This window comes from Xyrauchen texanus, chromosome 20 (assembly GCF_025860055.1).
Source record: "Xyrauchen texanus isolate HMW12.3.18 chromosome 20, RBS_HiC_50CHRs, whole genome shotgun sequence".
In the NCBI taxonomy this organism is placed as follows: domain Eukaryota; kingdom Metazoa; phylum Chordata; class Actinopteri; order Cypriniformes; family Catostomidae; genus Xyrauchen; species Xyrauchen texanus.
In genome coordinates this window covers 4,472,011-4,492,381 of record NC_068295.1, presented here as the reverse complement: position 1 = coordinate 4,492,381, position 20,371 = coordinate 4,472,011, and the positions used below count along the sequence as shown (strand labels likewise).

At 36.1% G+C, this 20,371-nt stretch overlaps 1 protein-coding gene and 1 long non-coding RNA gene across 2 annotated transcripts in view; one reads left to right on the top strand and one right to left on the bottom strand.

The window, feature by feature from the left end:
- Positions 1–15,021, top strand: part of LOC127660783 (CSC1-like protein 2) — a 55,655-nt gene extending 40,634 nt beyond the window's left edge. The window contains exons 13-25 of the mRNA XM_052151199.1: positions 2,298–2,431; positions 3,018–3,155; positions 3,664–3,817; positions 3,928–4,034; positions 5,280–5,366; positions 5,521–5,586; positions 5,739–5,901; positions 6,033–6,138; positions 6,237–6,404; positions 7,436–7,551; positions 7,670–7,732; positions 9,263–9,358; positions 11,202–15,021. Of these exons, the coding sequence (XP_052007159.1) occupies positions 2,298–2,431; positions 3,018–3,155; positions 3,664–3,817; positions 3,928–4,034; positions 5,280–5,366; positions 5,521–5,586; positions 5,739–5,901; positions 6,033–6,138; positions 6,237–6,404; positions 7,436–7,551; positions 7,670–7,732; positions 9,263–9,358; positions 11,202–11,222 (1,419 nt within the window). The 3' untranslated portion in view covers positions 11,223–15,021. The remainder of the gene's footprint in view (positions 1–2,297; positions 2,432–3,017; positions 3,156–3,663; positions 3,818–3,927; positions 4,035–5,279; positions 5,367–5,520; positions 5,587–5,738; positions 5,902–6,032; positions 6,139–6,236; positions 6,405–7,435; positions 7,552–7,669; positions 7,733–9,262; positions 9,359–11,201) is intronic.
- On the bottom strand, positions 655–20,299 carry LOC127660784 (uncharacterized). Its single transcript, XR_007972677.1, has 3 exons — positions 20,153–20,299; positions 17,019–17,164; positions 655–707 (listed from the first exon to the last, which is right to left on the bottom strand). It is a non-coding gene; the product is annotated as an uncharacterized LOC127660784 (long non-coding RNA).
- Between the last annotated feature and the right edge of the window lie 72 nt (positions 20,300–20,371).

The window sequence follows — 20,371 nt, the reverse complement described above, 5'->3', positions numbered from 1 at the left end:
GGAATGTTCTTCCGCAATAATCTATAAAAAGAGTTAATTTATTAAATACAATATATTATATATAAATTTATATTATGATATTATAGGTCAGTTAGGATCACTACTTTATTTTAAGAATGTGAAATGTCATAATAATAGTAGAGAGAATGATTTTTTTCAGCTTTTATTTCTTTCATCATATACCCAGTGAGCCAGAAGTTTACATACACTTTGTTAGTATTTGGTAGCATTGCCTTTAAATTGTTTATCTTTGGTCAAACGTTTTGGGTAGCCTCCTACAAGCTTCTCACAATAAGTTGCTGGAATTTTGGCCCATTCCTCCAGACAGAACTGGTGTAACTGAGTCAGGTTTGTTGGCCTTCTTGTTCGCACATGGTTTTTCAGTTCTGCCTAAATGTTCTATTGGATTGAGGTCAGGGCTTTGTGATGGCCACTCCATTACCTTTGTTGACCTTAAGCCATTTTGCCACAACTTTGGAGGTATGCTTGTCCATTTGGAAGACCCATTTGAGACCGAGCTTTAAACTTCCTGGCTGATGTCTTGAGATGTTGCTTCGATTTATCCACTTAAGTTTCCTTCCTCATGATGTCATCTATTTTGTGAAGTGCACCCGTCCCTCCTGCAGCAAAGCACCCCACAACATGATGCTGTCACCCCCATGTTTCACGGTTGGGATGGTGTTCTTCTGCAAGCCTCACCCTTTTTCCTTCAAACATAACAATGGTCATTATGGCCAAACAGTTACATTTTTGTTTCATTAGACCAGAGTATATTTACCAAGAAGTAAGATCTTTGTCCCCATGTGCACTTGCAAACTGTAGTCTGGATTTTTTATGGCAGTTTTGGAGCAGTGGCCTCTTCCTTACTGAGCAGCCTTTCAGGTTATGTCAACGTAGGACACGTTTTACTGTGGATATAGATACTTGTCTACCTGTTTCCTCCAGCATCTTCACAATGTGCTTTGCTGTTGTTCTGGGATCGATTTGCACTTTTGGCACCAAACTACGTTCATCTCTAGGAGACAGAATGCGTCTCCTTCCTGAGTGATATGATGTCTGTGTGGTCCTATGGTGTTTATACTTGTGTACTATTGTTTGTACAGATTAACATGGTACAGTTCGAACCAGTCTGGCCATTCTCAGTGGCCATTAAAGGTGTTTCCATCCACAGAACTGCCGCTCACTGGATGTTTTTTGTTTTTGGCACCATTCGGAGTAAATTCTAGAGACTGTTGTGTGTGAAAGTCCCAGAAGATCACAGCACTCAAACCAGCCCTTCTGGCACTTTTATTCACCAAAGTGGCATTCAGCTGATCACAATGTATAGTCAAGACATTATTAACATGAAAAATGTCTATTACAATTTATAAAAATACACGGTATATCATATATAATATATACATGTATATTAATTTATATTTAATCAATTTTATATAGACACACAACCCTGATGCAAAAACAAACGCCTAATTGGTATGAGTCGTTGTGTATTTTAGGGTCATATTTATGAATACGTAAATTCAAATGTAAATCATCATACTTGAAATGCACAACATTTCATCATCCGACATTCCCTGCAGACACAGTCAGTTTGTCTTATCGCATGTCTAGCGTGCTGCCTGCAGCTCTGCTCTGTTAAGTTTATTGCTGTATTGCTCAGGGATGCTGTAAGACACGGTGAACATCAGCAGCGCTCCCAAACCACCTCATTAAATAAACTCGTTCCTCATTGTCCCAAGAGCTGTTCTTCTGTCACACACACTCCCCCTGCTGGAAAATGACTAATAAAAACAAAAGTTGGAAAAACAAACTGCTAACTTCCATGTGTCTAAAGCATTAAAGGGATAGTTGACACAAACCTTTTCATTTCTTTAGCTTTTGCTTAGACAAGCTCTTATATTATGATGGATATAATGTGCTTGACTTGAAAAGTGTCTCATTTAAGCCCTGTTAAGTTTGACAAGCTCAGTTCTCTTGCCTGCATTGACATATGTCCTATTCAAATTTGATGGGATGCATTGAAAGGCTTATAGCCAATAACCTTTAGTTTACAGCACAGCATTTTATTGGACATCAATTTATGCATAAATTTGCATGCCCTATTCCCAGAAGAAAAAGGCTGTATATTTTAAACGCACATATATATACTGAAAGTTGATAGAGTTGACATTTTGTACTCTAGCCTATAGAGGCAAACAAAGCAAACAGACATGGACTAATAGCCACAAAACCCCTATTTTGATATCATATTTCAAACAATGCATGACTGATCCTAATGATTTTATCTGTCTCTGCAGGAAGATGCGGTAAACTACTACACTAAACTTGAGTCCAAACTGAAGGAAGAATACAGAAAAGAAAGAGAGGTAGTCAACACTAAACCTCTGGGAATGGCGTTTGTGACCTTTCAGAATGAAGCAATGACAGCACTGTAAGTCAAAAAGACTTTTTGGTATGTTTGTGTCACAGAAAACCTGGATATATTAAGAGTTTCAAGCCCTGGATAATTCATGGAAATGAAAACGATCTTAAACTTCATGGAAATGTCTATAGTATTTTATAACTTTTTCTAGGCCTCAGACTGTTCTTGCATCTAGTAAACGAGCCAAAGTGATTTGTGAACTAATAGTTTTTTTAATTTGCAAATTAAAAAGATTCACAAATTGCTTTTAATTTGAATGGGTTTCATAAATCCTTATCTAGTGGTCAAGGCTGTAGAAATGTATTGTCCACAATTGTACCAAAATAAACTACAGTATTACCATGGTGTTCATCACGTAACCAAAAAAGTAACCAAAAAGTACCATGGTACTACCATTGTGTTTATGGACATCTCCCATTGTAGTTCCATGATATTCTTGAAAGTACTGTACCTTGGAGCACAATGTAAATACCATGGTATATGCAATTCAGTACCATGCTATATGTCGAAGCACCAAAATAATTGACCATCTGATACCATCACTGTACCATGGTACTTCCTTTTTAGTAATATCAGTGTTGCTTTTCCTTAACAGCATTCTGAAGGACTTTAACGCATGTCAGTGTCACGGCTGTCACTGTCGAAGAGAGCCAAAGTGCTCTCCATTCACCAATATCCTCAACACGTATAACTGGACCGTCACGTATGCACCAGACCCACAGAACGTCTACTGGTAAATCTCGTAAAGCTCTTTTCTCAGACATGTTTCATTGACGAAAGTCACAGTGACCCATACTTTAACGGAAAGTTCTGGGTTTAATACTAGTTCAGTTCTAGCTCTTGACTTGCACATCAACTGTTGTTGTTTACCAGCAATTACATATTCTTCTAGCACTTCTTCTTGACAGCAACAGCTCAAATGTTATTGTGGCCCCCTTGTGGACCCACTAATTAGTGCAAATAAATCTGGCTGCGCACATTCAGTGCTCGAGCGTCATGTGTCCTGTATGTGGATGCTCAGAGTTCACATCTGACCGAAGTATACTTTGGGCTTTGGTCTGCATGACAGTAAACACTAATTCTGTTTGTTTTTACAAACTGAGGGACGAGTCAATTTAAAAGAAAGTAATAAAAAAGTGTGGTAATAAATGACGTCATAGATGCTGTCCATAGAGCTTAAATACATTTTCAATTGTGTTTAATACGGAACAATCCCTCTAATGTCCTCTTGTTCTTCACAGGGAGCATTTGTCCATTGGCGGCCTCAACTGGTGGCTCCGCTGCTTTGTCATCAACTGCCTTCTCTTCCTCCTGCTCTTTTTCCTCACAACCCCAGCCATTATCATCTCCACCATGGACAAGTTCAACGTCACCAAACCCGTGGAGTACCTGAACGTAAGCACTCAACCAGATTGACTCTTCTGAAGAGCAGCATTTTGGAACAATTCAGTTGAATGCATTTTGTCATGATCCCTCTGTCCTTTCCTCTATGTCTGTTCCTCCAGAACCCCATCGTTACCCAGTTCTTCCCAACCCTGCTCTTATGGTGCTTCTCAGCTCTGCTACCCACCATTGTCTACTACTCTGCCTTCTTTGAGGCCCACTGGACACGGTACCTGGACAAACTCTGCTATTTTTACCTATTTTTGATAATGACCTGAGTTCTTCATACAGTAGGGCTGGGTAAATATATAGATTTTCTGAATTTGAATAATCTCGATAGCGATTCTTAAATCCCAAGATTGATCTTTTACTTACATGCACAACCCGCTCTCTGTGATTAAGCACTGGTTGGTAAATGTTCAGATTTCACTTGCCAGTGATTGAGTAGTATATAGCCGAAGAACTTCAAAATTCGTTGAAGGTTGATTTGGCTCATTTCTTATAATGTGTGTCCAAAGACAAGATCCACGCAATCCGTTTGTCATAGAATAATGTATTTTAATATCCTCTTTGTTCTTTAGTCAATTGTTCATCATAAACAACAAAACATAAACATTAATTCTAATTATGAATTGCACGTATGAAGGAAAAAAGCCATTTGAGTCGCCTTTTTTGCACCTCAAACTTTTTCAGTGATTTCATTGATGAGATTAACACTGAATATATGCAATATACAGAATATAATATTTATTGATAACTAACATGTTAGATAAGCTAACATGTGGCCAAAATGTTAAAGTAAAAATAAAATAAAATTAGTCATATTAATATTTGTGTAATGTACCTAGTTGAAAGGTCCCCTAGGAGAAAATTCTTTCATATGCAAGCAAAATATACATTATAACTGAAACATACCCATATGAATCAATACAGGATCGAAAACAAAAACGAATTGAATCGAGAGCTTGTGAATCAGAATCGAAACAGTAAATCTGTATCAACAGAAGCATATGACATTGATTAACAGCCTCGGAGCTGATAGTAGGTCTTTCTTTAAAGGTGTAAAAGTTATTATTAATAATCAATTCTCCTAAAATAATGGGATTTTTACTTCTCGAAGCAGTCTGTTGCATACTCAAACGTTTGATTGAAGTCCCTAGTGTCACATCTTGAGGCGTCATTGAGTATGCACATGCATAAATGAGATCTGCGTCAGAAGGCAAGATTTTCAGTGAATAACAACTTAAATTTTGGTTTGTTTATCGCATAAAGCTATTGAATTGCTTTTGCAGACTTGGAAGTCATTTGGACTACTTTTATGGTATTTTTTTGTCCTTTTTGGACATTCTCCAGAGCTTTTGTGTTCCATTTAAGAAAGCCATTGTGATTTTGAACAATATTAGGGTGAGTAAATGACAGTTTTTTTAGATTTGGATTAACTAAAATTAGATTGTATGTGATCTTTGCCCTTCAGATCTGGAGAGAACAGAACCACCATGCACAAATGCTACACCTTCCTAATTTTTATGGTTTTGCTGCTGCCATCTCTGGGACTGAGCAGGTATATTCTCTTGCCTGGCCTTTTGAATTTGTACTACAGGGGTTATGCTACAAAAAATATAGCTGTCCCATTTTCAGATGTTTTCAGATGGCTGATGGATTGACCTGTTTCTAATTGTGCTAAACGTTCCACATTGCTTTTTCCCTTTGTGCAGTTTGGATCTTTTCTTCCGCTGGCTCTTTGACAAGAAATTCCTTGATGAGGCAAAAGTACGATTCGAGTAAGTCTATGAGAGATCTATCAGCGCTGAGATCCAGTCATACAGAGACCGTTCATTAACTACATTAAGATCATGGATTTACAAAAGATATGGTTTATGGACCCTTGTAGTTGCCATTTTTATGAATGCATACTTCATTTTGTCTCCGTTAGGTGTGTGTTCCTGCCAGATAATGGAGCATTCTTTGTGAATTATGTCATTGCGTCTGCCTTTATCGGTAACGCCATGGACCTGTTACGCATACCATATTTTCTCATGTATATGATCCGCCTGTGTTTGGCGCGCTCGGCCGCAGAGAGGCGCAATGTGAAGAAGGTCTGTTTTAATTATAATAGTCATTTCAGCCGTACTTGCCTAATACGACCTTATCAGATATGCAAATGTATTTGTAAAAAGTCTTCAGATTTTTGTAATTGTGATCAGTATGTGGCTGATTTGCATTACAGCATCAAGCGTATGAGTTTCAGTTTGGAGCTGCTTATGCTTGGATGATGAATGTCTTCACTGTGGTCATGACATACAGCATCACCTGTCCTATTATTGTACCATTTGGTGAGCGACACATAATCAAGACTAAAAGTTTAATAGAAAATGATGGTGTGTTTATAAGAAGTAAATAATAAATTGTCCATTGTGAATGTTGTCTGCAGGCCTGATGTACATGCTGCTCAAGCACCTGGTGGACAGGTATAACATGTATTATGCCTACCTGCCCTCTAAACTGGATAAAAAGATTCACTCGGGAGCTGTTAACCAGGTGGTGGCAGCGCCGATCCTCTGCCTCTTCTGGCTGCTGTTTTTCTCCACTGTCCGCACAAGTAAGACACCAACGAATAGTGGTTATGTTATAAACTCTAGTGAGATGCCTACCTGGACAGTATTTTCAGGCACAAAAGAGAGCACACCCCAAAACAGAGCCTGTTCCAGACAGTAGGTGGCAAAATTGCTCTGAATTATGTAATACCTTGTTTTGGCCAAATTCTAAAGCAGCAGTGCATGAATCCTTCACAGATTAGCCAATCTCAGAATGGATTGCTATGAACGTGTCTGATAGAGGTATTTGACAATCATAACAATATAATTATCCAATTTAAATATTGTATCAATGGTACACTATGGAGAATTTCTCATTTAATTTTCCACTAGAAAGTAGTAGTTGTTGTTACCAACTAAACCCTTCATCAGTCAATTAACAAGGACAATTGCATGTATGTGAACTTCTGCAGTTATTCCAGGATGAACTTCAAAGACATTAGTCATTAATTTTACAGCTCATACAAAGTCTTTGTATAAACACTGACCCTTAACACTTACTTTGTTTACTCATTTTAAACCATGACTTGCACTATACATAAGTAATATTTACATTATATTCATGATGTTAGTCAGAGGGGAACTGGCCCCCACAGTGAGTCTGGTTTCTCACAAGGTTATTTTTCTCCATTAACCAACATCTTTGAGTTTTGTGTTCCTTGCCACAGTCACCTTCGGCTTGCTCACTGGGGTTATAAATACAATGATTATTTAATTGCTTATTTTTAAACACAATTCACAATTGTATTTGATCAAACTACACAATGATGACTCTTAAGACATTATGGATATTACAGTTTCATTTTCTGTTAATGCATGATTTCTGTAAAGCTACTTTGAAATGATGCACGTTGTGAGAGGTGTGATATATATATAAAAAATAATTATAATAGACCTCAAGGCAGCTCACTAGAGTTTGGAACAGAGCTTTTGTTACTCTCCAATAAAATAGTTTAGAAGCAGTTAATTGGATTTAGATTATTGTCATTTTTTGTTTAATGAGAACTTCCTCACCTGCTCTCTCTCACCCTGTCAGGTTTTTTTGCGTCGACATCGATGTTTACCTTTGTGGTTCTGGTCATCACCATCATCGTCTGCCTCTCCCATGTCGTCTTTGGTCATTTCAAATACCTCAGCGCACACAATTACAAGGTCAGAATTGGGCATATCTGCCTGAATTGGCTTTTATATACAATCTAGCCCAGAATTATCACAATGAATTAAAACCAGAATTGTCTCAAGTGTATTGTTGTTCTGGTGTTCTGCACAGATCGACATGGATGGTGTGGACAACGGAAGACCACCGGACTCATCACCCCCTGTAAAGTCTATGGTAAGTTCGCATTTCTTTCAAAAGGATACATTTCTAAGAATGTATAAACTTATAATGACCAGAGATGCCATACAAGTGCCTTATAAGCGCTATATTTCAAGTCTTCTAAAACCATACAATACACTTAAAGCACTAATAAGTTGACTTTACTCAATTGATTATGTAAATAAATTCCCTCAATTGAATTGTGTAATGCCGTCTCCGAAATTACTCCGAAAGTGTCATTATGTTCACTTATCCTGATCATATAGAATGAACTATTGAACTATTGAAGTTAAAGTAACTAGATGCAAGTAGACAACTCAGATTTGTAGTTTAAATGTTGTTGCTTCAACTCAATTCAAATGTTATGGAATCAAATTTAGGTCATACAAATAAGGAAGATAATAACTGATTCTAGGTCAATCATTAAATAAATGTCACAGAAACACATAGACACCTGTACTACAGTTGCACATGCACATGTGAACCGAGATAGTGTAAACAGGGTCCAACTTGACCAAAGAGGACACCGGTCACCCTAATGGTGAAATCACACGATTTACAACAAAACTACATAAAAATAGCACAAAAGAGCTATTATAAAATTGAAAACTCTATGAATTCTTAATAATAACTATTTAAAGAGGTCATGAAATGCTCTTTTTATTCCCTGAGGTCCACTGATAAAGGTTTTGGGGTTTTTTTGCATTAAAATGTCATTTTCCACACTGTTTTTGGCCCTCTGTCTAAAACGCTCGGTTTTGGCCTAAGCGCCTCCTTAAAACTTCAGCGTAAACGACCACTGTTCTGATTGGCTAACATCGTGCAGCCCCTCGAATTCAGCCATTTTTTAAACTCAGTCGGAAGAGAATGAACCAGCTCCGCAACATTATAAACTAAATGTCATGGTTTACACATAACACACATCCAGAACATTGCGTAAGGATATATTACACTGTTCATCTCAAGCACAACTGATAACACTTGCACCCTTTCTACACCGGACGCAAGAGTCGTGTCGCGTCAAAAGCAGTAGAACCCATTACAATCAGTGGTGCTGTCTATCATGGAAGCGTCCGTTGCGGTGTGTCGCATTTCACCGACAGTAAACGGATGTCCCGTTCTATTTTGCACTGCACATTGTGGCGCTACTACTGCCAAAACCACAAATAAACAGTTTATAAAGTTTGTGTTGATGACGGCCTCAAACCGTTGCTTTGCGTCGCATTAACGGTGTAAACAGGATGTCACACCTTAAACTATCACACAGTCATGACATTTGAAATAGTCATGAATTCATCTGTTTACTCATGGTATTTGCAAACAATCATACATACAATCCCCTCTAAAATCGCCCCATATATTGCATCACACCAAATATATGTCATTGATGCCAGATGGCACTGCTTCTATATGCCATAGCCAAACAGCACATCAAATTAAGTCTGTTCATAAAGCTATTGCATGGGCAGTCTCTTGTGTATTCTCTCAGATATACCTATTGTTATACCCTGACTCATGCTCTTGTCATTTTGTTTTCTTCCACAGCAGACGTATGTCGCTCAAGTGCTGCAGGACCCGACCTCAGACGAGACGGGCAGCGGTGAGGACGAGGCTCAGGGCTCCTCGCAGGACGAGGAAGCGGTAAACGAGGGTGATTTTCAGTCAGGAGAGGACAGCCTTATTGAGAATGAGGTGCACCAGTGACCTCGGCAGAGGTCGCACTGTGTGCTGAACTTCATGAAGCTAGCAGGAGCCCACCAAATAGAGAATCCCCCACACTGCACTGTTTGGGTGTGTGAATCTATTGCAGCAGATGCACTCCATTATCACTGGGGCTTGGAAAGCGGATGGCCAATTTTCAAGAATCTGGTGTGGCTCTCGATTGATCGTGATCTCCGTCACAATCGGTCACATTCTTTCAACATAAATGAGAAATAAGTATATCATAGTTTCATAATTTTCCCTGTTCTTACAGAGGTTGGTAAGCACCGGCTTTCTTAGTGTTGCACGCCCTTGTCTCGTTAATAAGCTCTAAAATGATTATAGGCAATTTGCGTTTCACATTTAAATATCTCTATTATGATGAACTAAAAACAGTTATAGTGCCATTTCAGGTGGGATTCGGATGGGCAGTACAGTGTTGTATTATTCCGGACAGTAAGTAAAGGATAATGTAAAGTCAGCCGGTCAATAAGGCAAAATCAAGCCAGACAGGTTCATCAGGACCCAGATGTGAAACCTGTGAAGAAAGGTCTTATATTCCTCCAAAAATCTAAATAAATAAATATTAAGCAATAAGCCTATTTTTAGGGCCATTAAGAGTTTTTACAATGTGACATTATTTTCATGACAGTTACGCATTTCGGTTGCATATTATTTACATTGTAAAGTAACTATACATCATAGTAGTGCTCCCTTGGTACTGCTTTTAATTAAAAAACTCATTGTACATCAGCATTCATTTCATACTGTTATATAGAGATAAAAACTGCCTGTGTTACAGTAATTATTATCAGTATTAAAAACAACAGGAACATTAAAAGTTAAACGTCCATGCGTGTTACAGCAATTTGTATCGTGGTTTAAAATATTTATGTGTCCTCAAAATAATGACACAATGCAAAAAGTCTTAATTGTCCTAAATGTCGGTTTTATTTTATTTTTTTTACCATTTATTTGGGGTTAAAAATGACCAGGACAGTTTCTTGATCGGTTTCAAGCATCAATATATAAATCTACGTGAACAATTGATTTGAGTTGTTAGTATTTTTTATGTGAGATGAAAAAAAACAAGGAGTGCTGGAAGAGACAAAAAAATAGCACAGCTAGCTTTGGGACAACGGTGATGCAGTTTAGTGGTTGCCACCATCCAATCAGAATCAAGTATTCCAGGGAGCCATGTAAAATGTGCAATAATATATATATATATATATATATATATATATATATATATATATATATATATATATATATACATACATACAAATAATTTTTTTTTATTATTTTTTTTTACTTCAGCTACACTATTTCTCCATATATATATATATATATATGAGTTTGTCTAGAGATGTTTTTGAATGCAAGTATTGTTTTGGCCCATCTGAAATGGCACTATAGCACAATTATATTTAGGATTAAACTCATTTGTGCGGATCATCATGCTTTTTTCCCCCAAGTGAATGTATTAGTCTTGAAGTTCATTACTAGTTCCCCTTGTATTAGTTAAATGTTAGATAACACATGATCAAAATACTAGTCCTTTGGAAAACAGCAGTCGAACACTAATTTCATACTTGAACTGTTAAGGCCTCTCAAGGCTGTCCTACAGACTCAAAGGCGATTTCATTATCCCTGGAACCGCTGTCTAACATCAAGGTCAAATGCTTCTTTTGTCCATCTGCTGAGCTCTTTTGCGCCTCAAGTGTTTCAAGAGCTTAAATGAAAACTTTTTCACACTACTAATGCATTGTTTTGTTATGCGTAGGAGGAAGACGCTATGTTCTGAATCAGGCATCATATGGACCAAGTTTGAATTATGTTGCACTACTGTGGACTGTTGCAAAATGTGTTTAAATGCACAGCAGATTCTCTCTGTGGACATGAATGCTGGAATTTGCCTATGCGAATACGTTTTTCTTTTGGTATGCATGGATATGAATTAACAACCATTTGTTTTCATCTGTTTTAATCAGGTTTATCTTGATTTTTTGTTTGTTTGTTTGTTTGTTTGTATTAGTGCTAACAAATGATGTAGACATTATCAACAGTTCATAAAAACTCATAAATTGTATAACGCATGGAAAACGTACCCAGAAATCTTTGTGCATCCTAATAATTGGGTTTCATTCTGCAAGAGAACTAGAAATAAGAGACTCTTTACTAAATGACCCGTGTACATTACCAGTTGCTCTCTGGCACTTTCTTGCCGTGCGTTTGGTTTATTTGGGTGTATAAATTTACTTGTTGAAGTCTGAAAAAAATGCAAAAACTAGTAAATTCACCAAGTGTTACCATGAATGACGTTAAAACATTTTTATGTTCAGCTTTTAGCCTTTTTTACTACTACAACAAATACAACCCCCATTCCGAAAAAGTTGGGACAGTATGAAAAATGCTAATAAAAACAAAAGGAGTGATTTGTAAATTATATTTACCATTTGCTATATTGAAAACACTACAACTAAACATTATATGATGTTTTTCCTTGTGCATTTCATTGTTTTTTGTTTGTTTTTTAAGTACAGTAATTTCAAATCTGATGATTGCAACATGCTCCTAAAAACTTGGGACAGTCGAGTGTGTACCACTGTGAAACATCACCCTAATAACACTTATTAAGCATTTAGGCACTGAAGACACTAGTTTGTTAAGTCTAGAAAGTGCAATTTCCCCCAATAATCCATTATGGAGGTCTTCAGCTGCACAATTGTACGGGGTCTTCATTGCCGTATTGTGCACTTCATAATGTGCCACACATCTTCATTTGGAGACGGGTCAGTACCCGCTCTATCTGCTCATACAGCCATGCACTTGTAATCCGGGCAGTATGTGGTTTGAAGATGTCCTGCTGGAAAATGCAGGGATGTCCCTGGAAAAGACGGTGCTGGATGGCAATATATGCTGCTCCAAAATGTGAACATATCTGTCTTCATTAATTGTGCCCTCACAGATACCCATGCCATGGGCACCAACACACCCCTGGCCCATACAGACACTGGCTTTTGGCTTGGATGGTTCTTTTCCTCTTTGACCCAGATAACACGACGGCTTTGTTTTTCAAAAACATTTTAAAATGTGGACTCATCGGACCAAAAAACACAGTTCCACTGTTCTACTTTCCATCTAAGATGAGACGGGACCAGAGAAGTCGGCAGTGCTTCTGGACAGTGTTGATGTACGGCTTCTCCTTTGCACAGTAAAGTCTTAACATCTGTGGATGCAGCGGCGAATGGTGTTGACTAACAAAGGTTTACTAAAGTAATCCCAAGCCCATGTTCATGACATCCGTTTCAGATGAATGATGTTTTTTAAGAGAGTGACGTCTGAGGGATCAGAGGTCACACGCATTCAGAAGTTTTCGCCTTGCCCTTAACTGTTTTTGTAGGCTCCTTATACAGTATTATGACTCAATTGCCTCACTTGTTTCACATCGCCTTGTTATATCAACTCATAAAATTGTTATTAGTTTTAAATTGTCCCGTCTCAACTTTTTGGAGCGTGTTGCAATCATCTAATTTGAAATGACTGTACATTTAAGAAATAACAATGAAATTAAAAAGGTAAAACATCATATAATGTTTAGTTGTAGTGTTTTCAATATAGCAAAGGGTGAATATAATTTACAAATCACTCCTTTTTTTTTTTTAAAGCATTTGTCATACTGTCCCTACTGTTTTGGAATTGGGGTTGTACGTTACATTCCTTATATTTGTTCCGTGACCATCCAAAACCATTATTTAGTCTCAGTTTTGAAATGGCAAAGTAACATTTCACTCCGAAATCAAATGAAAAAAGAAAGAAAATCAATAAAATTGTAGAAAAAGAAAAAATAGGCTTATTTTAGCACCGTTATGATTTTTTTGCATTTTTATTTTCAAGATAATCAGAAAATATTTCCTGCAATTTTTAATTTCTTCAGTGCAAAAAAACAATAAATAAATAAATCTAATTTTGCATTTCTGTAATACATTAATAAAAATCAACCTGTCCGGACACAATGATTTCATTTATTATTACTATAGTTGGCTTAAAATGCTTAATACTAATACCATAATATATAAATTGCTTTACAATTTTAATATAAATTTTTTTTTTTGGCGCATTATGGTAATGAGAAAGTGAAATAAACAGGTCACATTTTACCCCAAAATAAATTAAATAGAAAAAAAGACTATAAATTATCATTTTGAAAAAGAAAAATTAAGCTTATTTTTAGGAACGTTATGATTTTTTTGCATTGCATTTTCATTATAATGATTATTTTCCATAATGCCAAACAAGCAACCTGTCTGGACACAATGATTTCTTTTATTATTATTATTATTATTATTAATATTATTAAAATCAGCTTAAATAAACTATGTAATACATATATTACCATGCTGTGTAAATGTTTAACAATTTAAATAATAATGTATTTATTTATTTATTTGCACTTTACGCTCCTTAAAATATCAAAATGCACTAGAGTCACAATGCCAAAAATCTTAATGAGCTTCAAATATGCTTCATTTTCTTTTTGCTAAATTGTTTATTTTCTTTTTATTTGGTTGTGAAATACATCCTGATTTGCTTGATTAATTTCATGAGATTCACCCTTTTAGAACAAGGCAACTTTATGTTGAAGAAATACTACCGATAGATAAACAGAAACCCACTTCTGCGAGCAGACGATGACTGCGCTTGAATACTTACTGTAAAATGTGTTTCATTTTCCCCCTACAAGCCTGAAAATTGGCTGGAAAAGTCCTGCTAGCGGACCTTGTTTATAGTTCTCGTTGTACCATTTACTGTTTACAGGAATAGCAGAGCAGTGTTTAAACTGTCATTTTCTGCCACAGAAGTTGACTTGAACAGTTGGGTGTATTTAAGCCTGTGAATTCACATTATTTTATGTAAATCATGCTATTCTGAGAAGCTTTGTAACTTTTAATGGAAAAACACTGTAGGCTATGCACTCCAGTTGAAATGTATGTAACAAAATCATGTGTTTGTACCAATATTGAGCCATTCATTAGACCGCATTGTCTAACTCCAGTGCTTTGTATGCCTAAAGCTTATATACTGTAGGTGATGACCGTATGACTGCATTCTGGATCTATTTAAGAAAAAACACTGTTTAGGCATGATGAGGTGGCAATAATTTATTTATGCATCTTTATAGGCTTTCCCCATTTGTTACAGATATTGTCCGCGATATTTATTTCATTCATCTGTGATATTGTCATCTCTTGATTTAGTGGTCTTTTGGCCTGGTGTGCAGCGGTTAAAACTGTAATATTTATGTAAATATTAAAGGCATTGCACTGCTCCTAAAACACTATACTGTATAGTTAAAGCGTGTACAGTCAACCACGAGTCTTTCTGTTTGCTTTGTCCTTTCATATTTCTGTCTGTCAGGAAGATCTAATCATACGCTTGCGATTGCTGTTTTTAGCAGTTTTGTATCTCAGCCTCCCTTAAAAATGATCTTTTGTATGATGTCATCCTCAAACTGCTCCATGTCTTTCAAGAATAAAATAGGCATTTACTGACAAAACTATATAAAGGAACTGTTCTTTGTTATGGCTCTATGTGCTCATTTATTAATAATACAAAGACTTTTTCGCTTTTGTGAGGTCATGTGTATAAGTCATAATCTGTCCCTGCTTTTAAGGTCCATTGTCCTGTATAAATAGTGTAATATAAATGTGTGATAAATGAAAAGTTATATATCACAAACAAATTCTTTGGGGTATGTATAGTTAAAAATTATTGGTTTAAAAATAATGTCTTATATAATAATAATATAAATTGTATTATATATAATTATGCATGTTATTTATTTATTTTTACTTGTATTTTTTTTATTTATATTGTTAAAATGAAGTTATATATTTATATATATGTAGTTAAAACTATTGTTTATATATATATATATATATATATATATATATATATATATATATATATATATAAGGGGCTGTCGATTTAACGTGTTAATTCAGTGCGATTAATTTGACAAAAAATAACGCGTTAACAAAATTAACGTAATTAATCTGACCAAGGAAGATTCCTGAGAAATTCAAGCTTGTAGTACCACCTGTTTACTCCAGAGGGCAGTAAGTGAAATTTCAGCTGTATGAGCAACGCACAGTTTATACAGTGAAGAAAACACTTCAGTAGGTAGAACACCACATATATGCGTTACGTTCTTGCGCTCAACACTCGGAGCACAAATGCGAACTCAAGATGTGTTTAAAGATTGAGTGTTAAACTATATTTCACTTGACACAGTGACCTAAACATTTTATGTTTATGATGCAACGCACCCTAGTTTGACTCAGGTGTACATTGACGGGTCCTTAAACAAACCCTCATAATAAATCTCGAACTGATTGACAAATTCACTTGTGAAATGGATTGCTGTGAACTGTGTGTCAATGATTGACTTATGATCAATAATATGGTAGTATTATTGATCATCCGTGAATGTCATTTATAAACGTTACTAGGCAACCAGTAGTGGGAACGCCCACTAGCGACCTAACCGCCAGTCAATGGCGACCTGCAGCGGCAGTGTGAACGCAGCCTAGGTAGTATCAGTTGCAGTGGCCATAATTTGAGTGCTTTAACTAAAAAGTCAAAAAGTTTTAGACTCATTTGTCAATGAAGTGCAGAGTGTGCAGTGGTCTGGAAAATAATGCAGACATTGCCCTGAAATCTTTTATGCACATATTAGTCAAGATAGTGAATAAACGTGCCACACTTAGAAAAAGGTCAATTAAATGTAATAATGCTTCCTGGCTCGATGCTGAGCTGAGATTATTCATGCTTCAAAGAGACAATGCAAAGGAAGTTGCACAAAATCAGGCAGTTATCTGGATAAGCAGTTCTATTGTAAGTCAAGGAATAAGGTTACAAAATTAAACTACATTAAAAATAGGGAATATTTTAATGATTGAATGTTACATTTCTATAGCGCTTTTATGACACTTTACACATTGAACAGGGGACTCTCCTCAATCACCACCAGTGTGCAGCTTCCTCCTGGATGATGCAATGGCAGCCAGAATGCCCACCACACTTACCTAATTATACCTCCAGATGCAACCTCTGCAGAAAATGTAAATAGAAAATATTGATGCGACAGGAGTATAAATGTAATGCCGTAATTTACCCTTTTTATTATTAGTTCATCGGGGCATCTCTATTATTTTAATCTTGATTATTTATTACATTAATTATGCAGCCCTAACTCAAAGTAAGTAATAATATATTTTGAATCTCTGGAAATGAGCAAGCATATAATGCTGCCAAAAAAACATTATCTACAGCACTCAAAAAGTTGTTCTCCTCTTTTGCATTTTTACATTTATGCAAATTCAATATGATTAAATATAAATCAAATAACTAAATATAATTTTGTTTTTGTGTTGTGAACCTGTTATTATATATCACACTTGTTCATTTAATTCCTGTTTTGTATTTGTTATTTTATAAATCAGATCATTTTCCTCTGCAGACTAGACAGGCAACAGGAATTGGCACAAGCTGTTCTCAGCTGGGACTTTTTTGTATGTGGCCACAGTTCATGTTCTACCTGAAATCAACAGCAGAGGGCAGCAGAGCTCCACTCGCCTCCACCATCATGCAGGAACTGGCGGCCACCAGCAGGGGGGGCTGAGAGTCGTATAGAGCCTCACTCTCATACTGGGGGCGGGACTTCCTGTGCTGTTGGCCCACGGACTGCCAGATGATTAAGCCATAAGAACAAGCCATTTTTCTTTAAAACAACAATCTTGACTGGTCATTTGTATAACAATTTATTTTTATTATTATTAAAATGCTCTATAAAAGCTAATATATATATATATTATATATAATAAAATATATTATTTTATTTGTTGTTTTTTTTAACTTCAGTTTTATTTACTGACTATCCAAAATGATTTTGTAATTGCTTTTTAGACATGCACATACAGCTCCAATGATTAAGTGCAATACAGTACTTTTTTATTTTTTACAAATTTGTTAAAAATCTTTTATTGCTTGGTAAGTTTCTGTGGTTTTGCTTGAACCAAAAGTGCCCTTTTATTTGTTGTAGGCAAGTATTAACAAATCTTTATTTTGAGACAGTGTTCATGCAGTGCAAAGAAGACAGGAACAATTATATTTTGCTATGCATTAATCTTGAATATACGTCGATAAAATGGCAAGATTTATCAGGTTTTGAATATCTATTTTAAGTCTTTTAAGCTGCTTTATTTTTGTATGCATCTTTGGGTTTGTATGAACATGAAAGACAAAATTGAGAATCGCTCAATAAATTATATTACACTAAAATATTATTAATCTTTATTGATGATACAAACATTTTAAAACAAATCACATTATTTGTCCAAAAACAAGTCAATAAATAAATAAACTAGAATTTATTCTATAAATAAATACTTTCACACTATTCATAAATACTCTTCTGCACTATCAGAAACTTTTGTATCAGGTTTTCTGTTTTTGATGCAGTCGCAAAGACTTTTGGTTCTGATTGGCTTGGTAATACATATAGAAACATTGTAAACATCTACAAATCACATAAAAGATACAAAAAATACAATATTTTATAAAAACTGACACTTGTCCTCCATTATCTTATACTTCAGAAATTATGCAATGACATGAAATATTCCGGGTTCAATACAAGTTAAGCTTAAACAGCATTTGTGGCATAATATTGATTACCACATGCCTCTCATCACTTATACTAACCATTTCTGTGTTACATCCAATTTTACAACTTCGTTGCCATGACGATGTGATGTTAACAACCCCTAAAACGACTGTTTTTGAAATGACAATTTAAAGAATGTTACAGCTGTAATAATACACACATTTTAACAGCAGAATTAATGGAAGTGCTTTTATATAATTATAAGTGTCACATTTCTGCCTTTAAACACTCCAAAAATTGGCCCCATTGACTTGCATTGTAAGTGCCTCACTGTAACCTTGATGTTTGCTTTTTTATTTTTTTAAAGAAAACACAAGCAGCGGCGGGTGGTGGTGCAGACTGTGCAGCAATCTGATCCGTTTGGAAAGACTGTTACTTTAGGAAGTCTCGATTGCATTAAAGTTTTTTCTCTCCAAATATACAAACCAAACTGAACTAGCAACACTGTAGCTTAACTAGTAACTTGAAACAGAGTATACGGTGAAATAACACAAAACTGTCCGAGTGGTTTGGCTAACTTTCACCTGCTTATGAACCTGTGTAGACACCTATAAACCTTGGAATATACAGCCTGATCTGAGGGGGAAAGGGGTTGCTTGCATTGATGGTGCTGAAAATAACAGCAATAGCATTCATATCGGTGTTGTAAGATGCCTACATTTGCCTAGTGCTAAGTCCACCCCTGATATTTATCTAATGTGGTGAACTACACCTGTGTGAATTTGAGGGGAACGGACTTCATACGGCCATAAAATCACCTTGATACCAGTTAAAGGTCAGTTCTGAGACATCATTTGTCTTCAGATATCTTGATATTTTATTATCTGATGCAATGCCATTCATTCGTTTTATGTGTAGCCTACTACAAATACATTTTAGGGCCAATGTATCCTCATTTCATGAGAAGGCATCTGATGTTTTCCCACTTAACATCATATTCGCTGATAGCTAAAAACCGTAAAAAAAAAAAAGAAGAAGCAAAAATCGAAGTTACAGTGACGTCACTTCCGATGCAAGGGAATGGTTTAAAGGCAGAAATGTGAAGTTTATTTTATAAAAGCGCTTTATTTACACTAATTCTTCTGTTGAAACTGTATTATTTGTGCTGTAAATTTGTTAAAATTGTGTTCAGTTTTGGCGCGCGGGATTACTGCTTTACGTCGTCATGGCAACAAAAGTTGTCAATTTGGATATAGCTTTACACAGAAAAGGTTAGCAAGTGATTTTATCACACTAAAATCATGTAAACACACATTTTGTTTACATATTTAGGCTATACCTTTGAAACAGTGAGAATTATCCATTTCAAGTGCCTCACTGTAATCCGGATATTCACTTTTTTATTTCTTTCTTTTTTTTTAAATGGAGGGAAGAGTCCAAAATAATATTTTTGGTAATCAACATTATGCCACAAAGCTGTTGATTAAGCTTAGCATGTATTGAACCCAGAATATTACTATTAGAAAATCCAGATAGGATTATCAGACTAATGGTGCGTTTACATACAACAAGAAGAAAATGTTTGCCTCGCATTGCTCGCGCGAGTTTGACGACTGGATTATAAATTTGTGTTTAATCTCGGGTTCGTAAAGATGCGTTTACACTGCCAGCTACCTTTCCAGTGGCTGGCGGTTAGGTCGCTAGTGGTGTGTATGGAGAGTCTATACAACACTGTTTCTTTACAATTCATATTATTATTAAAATATTAGGATCACGTGATCTCTACCATCTTCTCTGGTATTGGCTGACGTTCCCGAAAGTCGCTCTTCATTTGCATAAAGTTAAACATTACTACACTTTGTCATGTCGCTGGACACGCCCACATACGTGTTGCCGGAAGTCGCCAGCTCTCATTGAAAATGAATGAGATCGTTTTGTCGCTGCATGTCGCTGGCAGTGTGAATGCAGCTTAACGCAAATCCGCGACCGCGAGCATTTGGCTTGGTTCATAGTAAAATACAACCAATAGCTGGAATCGAGTAGACATAAATATTTTAAGAACTTACCAGGTAGTCCAACTTCCTCGCTCACTTTCCTCCAAGCAATGTCTTTTTTTCGTCCGGTCTCTGTAAATGTATGACGTTGTGCCCAAACACCGCTACACCCATTTTTCTTCCACTACATCAGTATGTCAGTGACATCCGGACAATCTCAATCCTGATAAGCTTTAGCGACAACGTGTCTCGGTACGAATTCGCGTCGACTTTGTATGTAATTGTGTCGCG